Raw genomic sequence first — 15,856 nt, 5'->3', positions numbered from 1 at the left:
TCTTGCCATAAGAAGGTTGGAATAACCATCATCTATCTTTCACTTCATTGCTATAGACTGCAATTTCACAACAGTGAAAAAAGGTTCCAACCCTGTACTAGAACCCAGGACTATCTGTACTCCAGGCTTACACTTACATCTGCTGCCAAAGGACTAGTTACATGACATTCCCTATTTTACTAATCATTCTTAAGGTTTTTACTGTTAACAGCCATACAATGCCACTTACAGAATTGCACAATGTCCAATAGCATTAATTGAATGTATTCAGTTTCTATTTTTGGCTATCTGGGTCCTGTCTGCTTCCTGGAAGGTCCAGTTGTCCAGTTTGCACACTGTCACACTTTGTGCAAATAATATAAACACAGGCAAAACCTGGCATTCATTTCCTCCATTCCTGTGATTGTGTTAAGCAGTGCATCAGGCAAACACTGGCCCAAAAAAACTAGACTAACATAGACAGAAAAAGAGAAAGAGAAAAAAGGAGCAAGTAGTTGAAATGAGGAAAATCAATGTATGACATACACACAAGAAAATGATGCATCACATCAGGTATGTCTATATAGATCTGAATTTGAACTCTCACTCCAGTGCACCTTCAGAACACAGGATGGGTGCCTTATCCCTCTCTCTCACACAAACACCTTTGCAGCAAAGAACTGAACTCAATCTGAACACAACCAACTGTGACAGCATCTACAGTGATATCAAACCATACAAGTGTTATTTGCATATTTATTATTTTTGGATGTAGTGCACCTAGTGATCACACAACCTGTCATGATTACTGCTTCCAAATATGCAGCTCTGTGTTACATGTCTGTGTTTCCTGGCCATTCTTCATTTATCTGACAAGTAATCTGAGACGTGCAGTGTGTAACCTGTTATATTTCATTGGCCTTAAAATGTGTGAGGATATTAAGTGGAAATATCATCATATACAGTTGCCAACAAATGAAGGCCTGGTTGGATGTTAAGGAAATCAACCTGTGAAATGTGTGCTGCTTACCTACATTTCCACCCTTACACATAACACCTTTTAGATCTAACATGACTCATCCAGTGGAAGTAATGCAGCCTGCAGTGCTGTTGTGTTTTCTTTCTCCCAAACCACTAATCGTTCTAAGTGGCAATCCATTAAAACCAAACACTGAGGGAGTGCCTGCACTATGTTTACATCTCCAACATGGATCCAAGTATTTGGGATTCAGCAATTCTGAGTTCACACCTCATCTGCATCTTCACTGTGCTAACAGCCCTGAATCTTCACCATATAAAAAGGTAATCATGTAGCTAGGCAACCTGATGGTGATTACACTCATTTATGTTGGGAAAACTGCACACATGCTATTTCTTCAGGATTTATCTGTACAGAGGAGTACTGAACTTCAGAAGGTATGCTTCCATTTTGTCAGCCACATACTGCATATACTAGAACATATTTAAGAAAAATCTGAAGCAAAGGCTTTTACCATTTTATCTGTATGCATTGGTTAGAAGTGTACTGATAGCATAATCATGTTTGTCAAGCCATTTCAGAGGTATACATGATTGCCAATACATGAAAATGGAATGCTGTGTGATAAATATGTGCAAATTATTCAGGCACTTTTAGCATTTCAAAGATATTTTGTTAGCAAAATGTGTAATTTTTCTGTTCTTTTGGGGAGAGCTACTGCTATGGCACAAACAAGAGTACTAAAGAAATGCTGAAAAAATATGTACAAACATGAACTGTAACCACAGCACTGCATGAACCAAAGCAAATGAAGGACCATACCCTTAGAAAGTTCATACACCACACTCAAGGAAGTTGAAAAAAGATTTTAATCCACAATTGATTAAGTGCTATGGTTTCACCATGGAAACTTCATCAGAATACTTAAAATACATACAGCCTCTCCTTAAATACTTTAAGTCATGCACTGATTGGTTGAAACACTTAACCCATTATTTAACCCATTCAAAACATTCTATCAAAAACAAGTTACTGTTGTGGCACAAATAAGGATAGACTGTTATTTTGGGAGTGGGGAGCAAAGGTGAGTTACTGTTATGGCACAAACAAGGATCTGTTGTGCTGGCTACTCTCCTTATTTTGCATCCTGCCTGGTCATATTTAACATCTGCAGAGTATTGTATGTTTCTCCAGGGTGTAGTACTGAGTGACTCCCTTTTCTGTTTTATCTGGAACAATTATTAAGTAGTTATGCGATGCTTATGTGTATTATCCTTCTGCTGTCTTTTAGGGCACCTAGAAGTATGCCACCCAGGTGTGTCAATCCTCAGAGATCCCCCTTCGCTGATGCTGAGAACCAGGTTATACTGGATGCTTTTAGGCAATATAGTGCATTTCTATTGGGAAGGGGACAGGGAGATAAGGCACGTAGGATGCAAATCTGACAACACAGTGAATGATCTGAATGCCGTGGGTGGCCATGGCAGAACATAAGAGCAGGTGTGCCACAGGGCCACTGACATGATCACATCTGTATGGAGGACAGCATCTGCACTGGACCATGACCAGATGGTTATCGAGGGGGCTGTTTGGGAACCACCACTTATACCCAGTGAAGATTTCCTGACCAATATCAGAGATCCAGACAGGTCCCACAAAGGTGCAGTACAGCATGTGCTGGATGTCAGAGCAACAGTTCCAGACACAGCATCATGTCCCAGGTGCAGCTTCCAGGTAGGCTTTGTTATCTCAACAGTTGAATACTGTTGTATAGTAAAACAATTGAAATCAATAAGTTACTCTTACATCACATATTTGTTTTTGGGGGAGATTAAGTACAGCTGTCTGGAATTTTGTAAATGGTTATGTGTCATTTGTGAATATCAACATGATTCATACGCTTGTGTTATGGATGTATTAGAACTGTATGTCATATTGTACAGACGCGTACTGGCAGTATCTCCCTTTTGTTACTCTTCTGTATAAATCATGTTAATATTCAAAAATGACAGATAATTATTTACAAAATTCCAGAAAGCTGGACTGGCAATATCTCCTTTCGTTACTAAACTATAAGTGTTTGACTATTATAAGTACTGAAGGTGATGACCTTTTATTTTTGAGTGAATCAAGAATAACTATAAGTAACAAAAATAACAAAAGATTATTTATTTTCACTTAAAGTTTTGACAGTTGTAATATTTTAGGTTGTATTCATAGAAACTGGAAGTTAATTTCCATGCATCCCAACTAAAAGAAAATTTAGGTGAAAGACCTTGTTATATCATTAGAAGAGAAAAGACAATTAAAATTACTTGGAGTCCAACAGACAAGATGGAAAAGAAAAAAAATAGGACAAAAAAGAGAACAACTAAGTGTGGATGTTGTTCCTAATGCTCACATATTTGTACAGATGGTAGTTTTACTATTAGGAGTACAACCTATAAAATTAGGGGGTCTTTATTCTTGTTACATGAAAAATGTGGTTTATCTTGCTCAGTGCCAGGATTGTTCTGCCATTTATGTGGGAAAGACTTCTAGGCATTTTAAAGACTGAATATATGAACACTTACAAGATATAAAAAAACAGAGAAACACTAATGAATTACTTAAGCACACTGTTGACTTTCTTCCCATGTATTTAAATGTTTAATTATAGAACAAGTATTTCTGAACATCTTGATGGCTGTGAACTCAAGTGGCAACTGAGATTAGATGTGATTCATTACCCAGGGTTGAGTGATGCTTGTTTCCATCAACCCTATTTTTAAAACTGAAATTTTATAGTGTTAACTAAATGACAAGCCTTGTTAGTTGATTGGTTTGTAAAAAACATGTGATTTTATGACTTTTACTATTTAAACCTGCTGTTAATGAAATCAGTCAGTTCTGATATTGTAAGAATGAAAGCGAACAACTTTAATTTTAATTTATTAATAAATAGTGGATTTTGGCTGACTTATGCTGTATGCCACAGCGTTTACATTGTCTGCACGGGAGTGCGCACCTCTACACGGTGTTTACTGAATCTAAATTTCATTGGCACTGTGTGCACACGTCACAACTTGCACGTGGTAAATATGATTGTGTAGGGCTTATTGAATACCCCATAAATGATCTCCGCTACTCTTGCTTTTCCACAGCTGTGAGTTATATTTTGACAGTAGCACAGGACTTGTCTAGGACCCAAGCTCCCTTAATGATCTGTAAGACCCTGGCAGTTCTAATTTACTATTTTGCCCTGCATCCAAGTCTCAAAAACAAATGAACCAAGTCCTGAGAACAATGATGACAATTTTTCTCATTAACTGGTATAATGACATAAATTATGTAAACTTTTCTAAGCAGAGTAGTGGTGTTTCCTTTATGCTTTACTAACTGTCCCATAACTCATGAAACTGGCATTTTGAAAATTATAAGAGATTAATTCAAGTTTACTGAGTGCTCTGTGCTTCATAAAATTTACATTCATCCTTTATCTCAAATGTGGATGTAAAAACACTTCTCACATATTCAGCCCAATAAAAAATAAGTACAGAGCTAGCTATAATTAATCAATATTAAGTCTTACCCACTGTCTGTAAATATCATGATCACTTTAATAGTCTGTCCCTTTATCAGGTTGCAATGTATGGTGCATTGCCTTGCCATCAGATGTGATCCATTATGTGTAGGTCTCACATCTCCTCTTTGCAGTCTCTGAAACAAAATTTTGGAAGTCTACCAAAAATGTTCAGAAATCCATAAGTGCTGACATAGCAATAATCACAATGTGTAGACATACTTCTAGCTAACATCTACATATGAAGGTGGAATACAAATACAGTGGCACAAATATCTATTTGTTCTACAGGGTACCAACTTAAATAAAACACCACTGTAACCAAAGATGAACTTTACTCCTGTAGACACTTCATTATGTGAATGTTGACTATCCATTAGTCTAGTGTGCATTTTGGCAAGATGTTTGCCCCTAATGTCTCTACCCTAGCTTTAGGTGATAGTAAAAATGACTAGGCACACTATGTATCCCACTAATACTACCTGGTGTTCTCAGATAATTAAGTTACTACTTCATTATCTGAGGACACCAGGTTCCAGTGGCAGCCTGATGAGTGTTGGTAGATCTGTAACTATAAGTTAAAAATGTTTAATCAGATGACTTCTAGACCTGCATAGCACCACAGAGGTGCAATATCCATACTCACAGCTGTATGTAGATAACCCCAGAGGATAATGAGGTTGGTTGATGAGTTCATAAACTCATACGTTCATACTAAACCTACAGCTTCAGTCACCAAGAAGTTAAGCCATGACACCCCTTGGAAATGAAAGTATATTAATTACCCTTTGTAAGAAGATTAGTACTACATACCACAGGCATGAATGTAATTTTTTCACTTCTAATTGCCAAGCCTAGTTTTGTAAATGGGGTTTTACTTTAGTTTCACATGGAGAGGGAATTTTTTCCACTAGGCTGGGTTATGAATCTCTTATGCCAACAGATGTTGATAAACTTGTGGTGGAGATTGAGGTCTATCAGTGTTAGACATATCACTGGCTCTGCAAAGGTGGAGGGGACCAAAAGAGTAGGTACTTACAGTGCTCTAAAGGCTAAACAGACATCAACTCTCAGGGGTCTGCATGAGACATAGTACAGGGATAGCACTTCTAGAATTTTGTGGAAATTTAAATTGAACGGTACAAACATTTTTGGGTCAGAAACCTTTGAGGTCTTTAAAAGTGGTCAAGGTGTTTCCTGAGATAAATTTAAAAAATGGTATTATATTCAAGGATAAGTCTAATGAAGGAAAAGAACAGAGGAATCATGACTACATGGGATGTACCGCAATATATCAACTTTGAAAAGCAGCAGAATGTTCTTTCTATAATCAAGAAATGGTGATGAAAAGAAAGAATGTATAAGCATAATTACTAAAGTCATGGAAAACAGCATCTGTTGTGAGAGGGGTACTAATATGTGGTAAGATGAGGAGTGTAATGTCTTTTACAAAGGTAATTAAACTGCATTTTGGGCATTTAAGGAGAACCTGCGACTGACACAGCAGGTGTTGGCATGTTCTAGACACTAATGGAGTACCTAAGTAAATGGGAAGGATTTGACAAATTCATCCAGTCTGTAATCATCAGAAGGCATAATTAGTCACATCCCCTTGATATCTGCTTTTACTTTTGAAACATTGGTGCAAAACATTAGTGGGCCCAGGGCAGAGCCTGTTGAACCCCCAGCTGGTGAAGATATAGGAGATACTCCCTGTCTTTACTGTTGGGGTTCTTTCGGATAGCCAGCTTATTTTCTACTGAGTCACATACAGTTTTGTGTAAAGTCAGGAGAGTTTGCCTATGGTACCTGTGTGTGGGATAGTATCAAAGGTCTTGGCAATGTCCAGGTAACCAGTATGGATACCATCCTTTTATCGAGAACTTCAGTGACCCTTTCTAAGAAATTGTTTAGGTTTAATAGGCATGCATTACCTTTTACAAATCCATATTGGTTTGGGCCCTGGATATGTAGGTCACCTTTCACTGTTTACAGATTGACAGTTATGCACACCATAAATTTACTGATGATACCAGTGAGGTTAATAGGCCTATAGTGTCTGGTGTTTGTCATGGGACTGCCATCATGCAACAGTGGTTACACTATGGCTATTCTCCACATTTCAGGTCCAAATACTGTCAAGAGACTTAAACTGAAGAGATTTAAGAGGAGTTTAGCTATGAGGTGATTGATACTTATCAGCAGACCGCACTGATGGAATATTTCTCGACTTGGACAGTGCAGATATAACATGGTCTAATGAGATCTTGGGAGGGATGAGATGATCAGTAGTGAGAGGAGATATCTAGTGGGGATGGATTATGAAATCAGCACTGAACTTATTTGCAAGGAAAATAGCAATAACTTCAGGATCAGATTGGAAGATTCCATTGGAAAAACTGTGATACAGTAATAGCCATCATTTCTAAGTTCCCTAATGTAACTGAAGAAGACCTTGGGATTATACCTGAACATGATACAATCCCAGAGTTCATACCTGGCCTTTCATTCCTTAATAGTTTGCTTGAGGGGCTTTACTTATTAAAGTTGCAATTTATTGGCAAAGTAAGGATCTGTTACAGATACAGATTGCTTGAAGTTTTATCTTTTTGTTGTTATACAGGAATTCCACTATATGAACTTATTTCTGAAATGGATGAGAATTGATTTCTTGATACAACTACCCATAAGGGAAAATAATTAAAATGAGTTTGCAACAGCATCAGGTAATGGGATATTTGGAGAACTTCACCACTTCTAGTTGTCAAGAAGAGATAAATCACACCCTTTTACCAGCTAATGATGCTGTGTGCTCAAGTTCTTTCATGCTGAAAATGTCCATTACAGGACTACATGGTCTAAGCTGACCTACCTCTGAGAGACTGGTAAGACAGATAAAGAAAAGTGGTAAATGGAGTAATAAAGTACAAAATACAAGATAGACCAAAGTGCCTGAAGCTCTCCTTGTAGAAAAATAGGTAGCAAATAATAAAAAAATGCAAAAATCATATACAATATGTCATTCACACTGCAATGGTCCAGAAATGAGACTGCTAATACAGGAAATATGGCTCATGTAGTATATTAAACTTGGTACAAGTACCCCTACAATTACCTTCTTCTAGTAAAAAAAATCATTCATTCTCCCTTGATGTCTCTGGCAACCACTGCTTACATTTATTACTCCTTTATGAATCATTCTTTGTTTCACAGTCTCAGTAGCAATACAATGCAATGTGGGTATGCATTTTAAGTATGGCCGCATTGTGTGTTTACGAACACTTATAAAAGTAATTATAACTAATGACTTTGAGATATACAGGCTGACTATAGAATCAGAAAGAAAGGCATAGCCAAATATTGATTCTGCACCACTGCGTTTAATGCAATACATCTTCTTTCATATCTAGTAAAGAACTGCACATTATGATACAGGACACTCATGCAGAGTGATGCAAACTGTAAAGCAAAGATACCTGTGCAGTGATGCTCAGCAGAGCCTAGCTCTGCAAGTTTGTATGCAGTTCTAAAACATGTGAACATAAGATGCACTGGGAGCACTTTTGTCACTGCTTATGGCAGACATGTCATTCATAGAGTTTAGGTAAGTCTGCACAAGTGGATGATGAGATGCCACCCAAAGGCAATGAACTGATACATTTAGAAATGTTCATAACATGAATGTTGTCTGAATATTGTACTAAATCTGTGGCATGCTTCCTGCTGTCTTATAACCTCTGCATATATGTACACAACTGTTACATTAGAAAATATTCAGAAATGGTGCTTGTACTATCGGGAAAGAGAGTTAAAGCCCTAACTATCCCTGGCACATGAGTTTGATTAGCATCTTGAGTGATTGAAGACCCAGGCTGGTAGATGGATGCACTCATCCTGGTGGAATAGCCAGATCTGACTACTACTCCTTAAATGACTTGGCCTCAGCCAGTGGGCAAAAACAAGTTTTGAGTGGAGGCTAGCTATAGTAGGACATGACCATGGCTACCCAAGCAGGTGAAAGTATAGGAACAGGTGACTTTACTGGTGATGCAATTGCCCACATCACCATCAGGTGATAATGTTAGGATGTACAAATATATACTGTCTTAGCTAGGTTGTTGGTGAAAGTACAAAATACCCCATGGCTGCCTGGATGACAAATCCCTCTAGAAAAGCTTTCCCCCAATTTCTGACAAAAAGGCTGTGGGAACAAATGGATTCTTGTCCTATACAAAAAAGGATTTGTTGTTCAGCAGGGAATGCAAGGCAAGAATGATAGAAAAAATTGCATAAATGTATGTTTATACTTTTTGAATGGGGAAGTGGAAAAACTTAATCTCCCACATAAATAGCAATAATTTGGAGTTATGCTCCAATGCACACTACTCAATTAAACATCTGAATATTGACAGAAGGTGGATGAAGAGGTTGTTGCCCTCTTCGAACCTATGAGAGAACTATTCACAAAATATGAATTTGCTACATTTATGGGACACCTAAAGCCACCTAAAATGTGCAGTGCTGTTGTAAGCATTAATATTTTGTGAGGTGTTAAGGGGCAGGAGCTCACCTTACAACTGTGCAACTGTTGATTGCATTTATTTTTTATTTAATTAGCAGGACTATGCATGGAATTTACTGATCCAACAAGTTGTAATCGTGCTATGGACATGTAGATATTAAACTCAGGGGTCTGGTCAGTAACTGCCTCTGGGTGGTACTGAGCATCAGCCAGGTGATAAATCTTTTTAATCAGAAAATGGCAGTAACAGTTATATGAATCTGCTTGGTTGCCTGACCATAATATTTGAAGCAAAGGCAACATAAATAGTCTAAATAAATAAAATTGCAGAAAACACAAGCGCAAAAAAAAAAAGAAAACACAGAACTTTCACAAAGAATTATACCACCATTCTAAAATCATGACTACCAAAAAGAACTAGCCTTATAAACTCACTCTTCTTTCTGCTCCAACAATCTGTATTTCTAATTTCTTCTTCTAAATTGCTCTGTGCTCAGACATATACAGTGCTGATGCTGCTGTCACCATTCTTGCAGTGTAAGGCGTGCATGGTCCTGATCATCTCCCAATTCTCACTTTGCTATAACTAATTTTATTGGTCAGTCTCTAAAGCAAAATTCTGCACACCATACATACTTTTCCTATCGGTACTTTTCAAGTAAGCAGTAATGCCATTCTGCTTACATAGGCTCATCAAGCATCCATGCAGAAAGTTTCTTTAGTGTTGGCCATAGGCAACAACTCAGCACTATAGCAGCAACTTCTGAGGAAGAAGTGACATTACAGACATGATACAGGAAAAAAATGGTACTGATTATGCCAAGCTTCAAAACAGACATTTCAGATTTCTACAGCTGTTTTCAACTTGTTTTAGTAGTTCTTAATAAATTATATACTGGCACATGTACCCGTTTATTAAGATCTTCTAATGATGACAAACAAAAACATCACATCTACAAAACCAGAAAATATTCAAAAACTAATTCCACTTAGTTCAGGTACAAGGCCACAACAGTAATTTATTAAGTGAACAAAGGGTTAGTAATTTGTTCTTAAAATGTCAAATAACTTATTCATGTCTTCTAACAAGGCAAAAGATGAAATTAGCATGCAAACAAAGAAACGTTATATGGTTACATGTTGGTTTAATGACATATCTGCAGTCAGTGCACAATGTTTAATTACCAGCAACTATCAAAGTATATTACAAAATATATTACGAATCCATGTGTGCTAAAACAAAGGCTCCTCTAGAAATTGCATTTCAGGTGTAATGTTATCCCTTCCAATGTCAGGAAATGTTTTTTCAGTCCAACTGTTTTCTGTCATTTTTTCCCCTGTATTACATGCTTTATCTGGCAACAGACTACACAGTATAGTTATTTATTTCTAAATAAAACACAAAAATCAAATGAATTACAGACAGCAAACACCTCCTCTAGTAACTACTTACACAGTAGGATCTCTATTTTTTCTCCAAAGCTTGAAAAGCATATAACAAAAATCCCTTTCAGCATACTAAAAAGTATTTGCAAGTGCCAAAATACAGCTCCTTCCCCTTTCTTTGTTCAATAATGTCCTTTTGCATGTGTATTAAAGGGAAATAATGGACCTTTCTGTGGTGGGGAGGTCCTCTGCCCACAGCATCAGACCTTCCAACACACGTGGGGGTGCTTATGATCCCCTATAATGTCCATTATGCCAAGTATTATCACTCTAATTAAACCCAGTGCACCTACTTAATGGTAGATTACAGTATTTTGTGGATAATTTGGAGATTGTTTTGATTATAATGCAAAGCCAGCACTTGTGGAGAGGCATATGCATGCAATGTTAGGGTGTCTGCAAAAGAAACATTTTCCACAAGAAAATTAGAATTTCAGATGCACAAAAAGGGGCAAGTACAGAATTTTATGTAATTTAAAGAAATATTAAACAACATGTGAGACTGAACTTAGACTGAATTTAGGAGGATGTATGCTCACTTTTGTAATCTGAAAGGCATCCCTTCTACTTCAGATAAAATATAGACTGAATGAGTGTTATAAACTGCAGGGATATAGCCAGAAATTTATATTTTGTACAGGTGCCCCCGCCCCACAGTTCACCTATCATTAAAAAATGTAGTCAGTCCAAAAAGTGCTACCCCTAACCACTTCAGAAAGGAAGTCAGCTCTTGACATGTAAAATCATATAAATTCCATTTCTATATGTGCAATCCTGTAAATAAGCATGATTTGTACAGTTCATCAAATTATACTTTAGCCAGTTCTAAACATTCTATGTTATTTGAGCCACAATGTTCCCAGACAGAGAAACTCTGGGAAAAAATGTAGTCATTTGAGTAAACTGGTTGATAAGCTGTATTATGCACATTAATGTGTACAAAGCACATTACACATCTGCTTATAGCATATAGTTCATAGTTTGCATAGCTTCAAATACAACGAGAGATACAGACACACAACAACAAAGGGGTTTTACACACACAGAGAGCTTTCAACCTCCCATCTTCAAAATGAAGAGTACTAGCGCTCATAATGTGGAACAAATGGGCAAAATGTGGAACACATACTAATGACTTACTAACATCTTCAACTAGGAAGGTAATAGGATGGTTCAAATATATTGGCTTTATTTATAAATAAGATCATTTAATGAATTAATACAATTCATTTCTATTTACCACGGATTTCACTTAAAAATTCCCAACACTGAGTATGCGACAGACACTTTCAACGTGGAACTTTGAGGAACACGAACTTTTTAAGACCACAAATGAGGTGCGTTCCTCGTAATGAGGTACACTTGAGAGGGGTGTGTGTGTGTGTGTGTGTGTGTGTGTGTGTGTGTGTATATATATATATATATATATATATATATACAGTGGGTTGCCAACTGTCCAGAATTTTTCTGGACAGTCCAGAATTAAGAGACACTGTCACTGATGAATACGTTTGATTGCGCACAGTAATATTGTTCGACAACCCCCTCAAGGGGAGGTTAATGAACATTTCTATTCTGCACACATTTTGCTTTCACAGACATGTCCTGAATTGTTGACATGAAAAGTTGCAACACAATAAAGTCAGACACTGAACACATTTGTGCTACATCCTTAAGATGAGCTAGGAATCTTTGTCTACGTGACTCAGTGTTGAGCTAGAACTGTTAGTTCACACGAGAAGGCTGCCCTGTAACGGTAAACTTTACACAGCTTCGGACAGATCCTACTTTGAGGTGAGAAGTAACTCCCGTTATTCTATATTTCGTAAACGCAGTACTGTGGACGTCGTCAAAAACGGGAAAAGAGAGACTGTAGCAGACTCATAAGTACATGCTAAAGTACACCTTCACCTCGTCCCACACACCATATTATTATTATTATCACTGTTGTAGTTGCGGTTATGACTATTATTCAATTGCACCAGATCTTAGCTGTTTCAGCTTTCTGCTACATAAAGTGTTTTGAAAGACATTTTAATGCAGACATTACCGTACTGGCAAAATTCGCCCATGTAGCCTTTGGAACAAAAGCAGGTGTTGTTGCGGATGCAGAGCCCCATATGCTGGCACCGAGGCTCGCACACCGCTCGCGGATCAAACACGAAAGGTACTGTGACTCCTCGTGACGCTTTCTGGTTCGCTTCACAGCCCACACAACACAACACGAGGACGGCGGAAAAAACGCACAGCGACTTGACAGACATGCTTTCCTTCAGCCTTTCACATCAGTCAGGAGCCCTTCTGGAGTAATGAGGCTAATGGCTCGAGTTAAAGGGCAGTGCTGCTGCTTCCTGGTGATGCTTTGTTGTTTCCCTCCAGCTTTTCGAGGAATTCGCATCGATTCCCTAAAGGCAAAAAGCTAACTGGAAGTGCCTTCGCACTTACAGAATGGGAAATGGCAAGCCCAAATGAGAAAAACATCGCGGCAGTAAGGCAACTTAGTTTTAGAATATATGGCCTCTGTTGGGCAAGTGGAATTTATTCGCTGTGGCTCACTTGTCAAATGTGGTTTTAAAGTTTAACAGAACCGTAGTTGTCTAACATGATGTGCTTATTGTTGGGGGGAGGGAGGCAAATTAATTAGTAAGTGCTGCTTGGTGTGCCCTCAGACAGCGTTTATTAGCCAGCTAGAATGTAAATGTTCGTTAACTAAAGAAGTAGCACCCCCGCTATCCCCACCACCACACACACAAAAAAAACTTTACTTGAGGCGTATAGATCCCAGCTACGCGCCTGGTTTGTAATGTTCAGTTGCGTTTGTAACAGTACTGTTCAAGCTAGCTGAATTTTCAGTGTTCCGTTTTTGTCATCGGGATTCATACCTCTCAACCTCTTAGCACAAGAAATCTGGACAAAGTCCAAAATGATGAGGGGATAAAGGCCTTAAAAAGAGACAGACTTTACATACTTTATATATTACTGGAACAACAGGTTTTGCATTACTTATTTATTTTATTTATTTTATGTTATATTTGTTTACCGGGAAAGTCCAGCTGGACACAAGTCCTTTTTCAAGGGAGGCCCTGGGAGAAAAGCTCCAAAATGCAAAAAGTACAAAAATTTGCATTCATACATGACTGACAAAATACAGAATAACTTTACAACATACAATTATAATACACGACCGAGAAAATACAGACATTTACAACATATGAAATACGGAAGAACTTTACAACATATAATTATTATATAACGATTCATGTTAAATGTTCATGGGAATGCATTTTCTGAACAATATAAAGTCTATAACTCAAACGTGTGTCAGAAAACCACAAAATCTGATGTTGTCAATTTTAATTCATCTTCAGCATTCTGACCCCCACTAGAAGACATCCTTGACCTGGTTATTACTAACATGGGTGACCGTTGCTCTACACCAATAGTCAATCCCTCCCTGGTCAGATCCGACCATAAAACTAATCACCATGGAAATCCACATCTCACCCACACCCCCCACAAAGGTAACCACCTTGAAAAACTTCTCCAAAGCTGACTATGGACTCCTTAAAACAGAGGTGGCTAACTTCACGGCACCCATGCCAATGGAAAATAGCTCCATGACTGCCGAATCATACACCAGTGTACTGTAAGAACATGTACATAAATGCATGGAACTAGCCATACCCAACAGAACCAAGATGCTCTCCTCCAAAAAAAGGAAGCCAATCTGGTGGTCCCCTGCCATTAATAAACTCTACAACAGAAGGAAGAAACTGTTGCAGAAATAAGGTGAAGTCCCAAGACTGGAAAAACTCCCTTAACAAAAAGTTGAGATCCCTCATCAAATCCTCTAAAGCCAGCTATGAAGGCAGAATTGTGGCAGACACTAAAAACAATCACAAAGCCTTCTATAGTTATATTTTGAACCTGCATGGCAATACCCAGATTTGCACTGAGTTACTGCACAATACTACCTCCTATACTGAGCCAACAGATATTGCCAACATACTGGCTGGCAGATTCAGTGCCAACTTTACCCCTCTCTCCCCCACAAAGGACCAATCACAATACCGGAAGAATGCCAGTCATCCAGCATTACTGCAACACAGGTTAAAGCTGCATTGTCCAAGGCCAAGAATACAGCTTCCATGGGACCCATTAATATCCCTGGCTGTGTTCTACATGAACAACAAAGTAAACTGGCACATCTGTGTGCCCTGTTCAGTCACAGTCTTACCTCAGGCTTTGTCCCTACCAAATGGTGCACTGCTACAGTCATTCCTCTCCATAAAGGGGGAGTGACTACAAACCGTGGGAATTATTGTTCCATTAGCCTGACAAGTCTGATATGTAAAGCTATGGAGCACATCATCATAGACCTGATTAACAAAGATATAGGAAATCTCCAACCTCTGGACCCCATGCAATTTGGCTTTGTGAAAGGGAGATCATGCCTGCTCAACCTGGTTGACTTCTTTGAGTCAGTCACCAGGGCTGTGGATGAAGGTAAGGCAGTGCATACAGCCTACCATGATCTGGCCAGGGCCTTTGATACCATTCATCTCTCGGGAATTATTGATAAACTCACCAAACTAGGCATCAACCCCTATATCACTAGGTGGGTTGGAAATTGGCTCACAGATAGAATACACAGTATGAAAGTAGTGAACTCCAAGTCAGACTGCTGAACAGTCACTTGTGGACTCCCAAAGGGATCGGTCCTGGGTCCTCTACTGTTCGGCATCTACTTCTCAAAAGTCCACGCCAACACAAAGGGACTCTGGCTGACCAAGTTCACAGACGACTGCAAGCTGGGAGCCATTATTAACTCCCCAAGTGATGCATACATCCCACAGAAAGGCCTCACTGAGACCAATGACTAGTGTCGTAACCATGGCCTTAAGCTTAACTACAAAAAAATGCATCATTATCTCCTTTGCTAAAAACTCAGTTCCCACTAATTACCACATCGATAGAAGCCCACTGAACACTGAAGGCATTCTAAGAGATCTGGGGATGCAGGTTGACAGCAACATCTTGTTCAACCACCACATTGTCACTGTGGTCAGAAAGTCCTTCTATGTGGCACATCTCATTACCAAGGGTTTTGCATCCAGGAAGAAAGAGGTCATCGTCTCTCTCTCTCTCTCTCTGCTCTTCCCTTATTAGACCAATCATCGAGTATAATGCCCCATTTTGCATGTACCTCACTAGACACCTGCAACTGCTAGAGAGGCCACAGAAGTACCTCACAAAGAGGATCCTAGGCATTAAACACATGTCCTACATGGACAGACTCAAAAGACTCCAGCTATTCCCTGTCTCATATCGCCTACTTAGAGGCAATCTCTGCTTGACTTACAAAGCC

General features: G+C 38.6%; 1 protein-coding gene across 1 annotated transcript in view; it reads right to left on the bottom strand.

Moving 5' to 3' along the window:
- LOC122798086 (von Willebrand factor D and EGF domain-containing protein-like) overlaps nucleotides 1-12,929 on the bottom strand; it is a 78,266-nt gene extending 65,337 nt beyond the window's left edge. Inside the window, exon 1 of the mRNA XM_044066753.1 lies at nucleotides 12,539-12,929. Within this exon, the coding sequence (XP_043922688.1) occupies nucleotides 12,539-12,752 (214 nt within the window). The 5' untranslated portion in view covers nucleotides 12,753-12,929. The remainder of the gene's footprint in view (nucleotides 1-12,538) is intronic.
- Nucleotides 12,930-15,856: the final 2,927 nt, after the last annotated feature.

Source organism: Protopterus annectens, chromosome 3.part1, assembly GCF_019279795.1.
Source record: "Protopterus annectens isolate FY-2018-M chromosome 3.part1, PAN1.0, whole genome shotgun sequence".
NCBI lineage: Eukaryota > Metazoa > Chordata > Ceratodontiformes > Protopteridae > Protopterus > Protopterus annectens.
The sequence above is the reverse complement of the archived record's forward strand: the minus strand, read 5'-3'. Positions and strand labels throughout refer to the sequence as shown.